The sequence below is a fragment of the Galeopterus variegatus genome, unplaced genomic scaffold (genome assembly GCF_000696425.1).
Source record: "Galeopterus variegatus unplaced genomic scaffold, G_variegatus-3.0.2 Scaffold3972, whole genome shotgun sequence".
NCBI classification, from domain to species: domain Eukaryota; kingdom Metazoa; phylum Chordata; class Mammalia; order Dermoptera; family Cynocephalidae; genus Galeopterus; species Galeopterus variegatus.
In genome coordinates, this window is record NW_007730083.1 from 210,813 (window position 1) to 212,121 (window position 1,309).

At 31.7% G+C, this 1,309-nt stretch overlaps 1 protein-coding gene across 1 annotated transcript in view; it reads left to right on the forward strand.

Annotated features, from left to right (window-relative positions):
* Positions 1-1,309, forward strand: part of ADGB (androglobin) — a gene marked incomplete at its 3' end in the record, with an annotated part of 133,531 nt that overhangs the window by 130,095 nt on the left and 2,127 nt on the right. The window contains exon 26 of the mRNA XM_008586395.1: positions 702-886. Coding sequence (XP_008584617.1) covers positions 702-886 — 185 coding nt within the window. The remainder of the gene's footprint in view (positions 1-701; positions 887-1,309) is intronic.

The window sequence follows — 1,309 nt, forward strand, 5'->3', positions numbered from 1 at the left end:
AAATACTGACAGTCAACTCTGTACCCCATCACTATGTATAAATAAAAAAAATAAAGTGTGTATAAAAATAAATGAAGGAGGAGTTTGAAATCATGTATTAAACTGCATTTCCAGTCTTTTTGTGAGAGGTTTCCAAACTGCACAGTAAAAGGTGAGGGTGGAAGCAGTGGGTACTACTTTTAATTTCTCTATATTTTTGTGAATCAGTTAAAACACTATTAGCAGTAAAGCTTTGAAGGGAACTGCTTCTGTCAGCTGTGCTCTTTGTCCAACTGTAAAGAAGGGTGTAATGGAAAAGGTTGGTGTGGCAGTAAGTCTTCAGATCCATTAGAGGTTATTGACTTTCAGGTCTGTCAAGTTTTATAAGCGACTTGTTTATCATATATAAACAAAAAGTTACATATTTTATTTGGAATTGGATGTTAACAAAAGTCCTATACTCATTTTGTTTTATTGTATTATGTTGTGATCCTTTGCCAAAGTCTATAGTAACCCTAATATTTTCAGAATGTTAGTGGACTTTATAAAGTGGTTTTACTTTCAGATTATCACATTAGAAAATTATACCANATGTTAGTGGACTTTATAAAGTGGTTTTACTTTCAGATTATCACATTAGAAAATTATACCATTTCTTTTCCTGACTTAAGGGAAAGACTTTCTGATACTTGCTGATAAAGTTAATTTTCTTTTCCTTCTAGGTATTCAGTTAAAGTTGCATTACCACATCCTGTTACAATACAGGTACGCACATCCAGACCAGATGCATTCATCAAACTGCAGGTCCTAGAAAATGAAGAAATCATGGTGAGCTCCATTGGAAAAGGCCAAGCTCTAATCCCGGTATTTAACTTCTTGGGGAATGAAAAGGCTTTGAGCTCCCAGTGTAAGTGTATCTTTTTAAATTGGGTATTTGGATTCATAAATAGATGCTTATGTTTTTGTGACATTTTAAATNAAAAAAAATACTGTTACTATTTTAGCTTTTATGCCTTCATTCTCCATTTTTGCATTTACATTTTAAACAAAAGTGGGCTCTTACCTATTTTTCTAATTTATATTTCTTCTTAAAACTTTACCTTTTTTTTTCTTTGTGACATTGATTGGACTCTCCAAATGAATACTAAATAAAAGTGATCAGACTGTATTTCCTTTCCTTAAATAGGAAGGCTTATAGCATTTACTGTTAGGTATTATGTTTGTTGTTGGCTTCTAATAACTGGCCTTTATGAAATTTGAGAAAGTTCTTTCTATTGATGGCTAAGAATTTTAAGATGGAATGGGTATAAAAACTTATCAATTTTTTGTT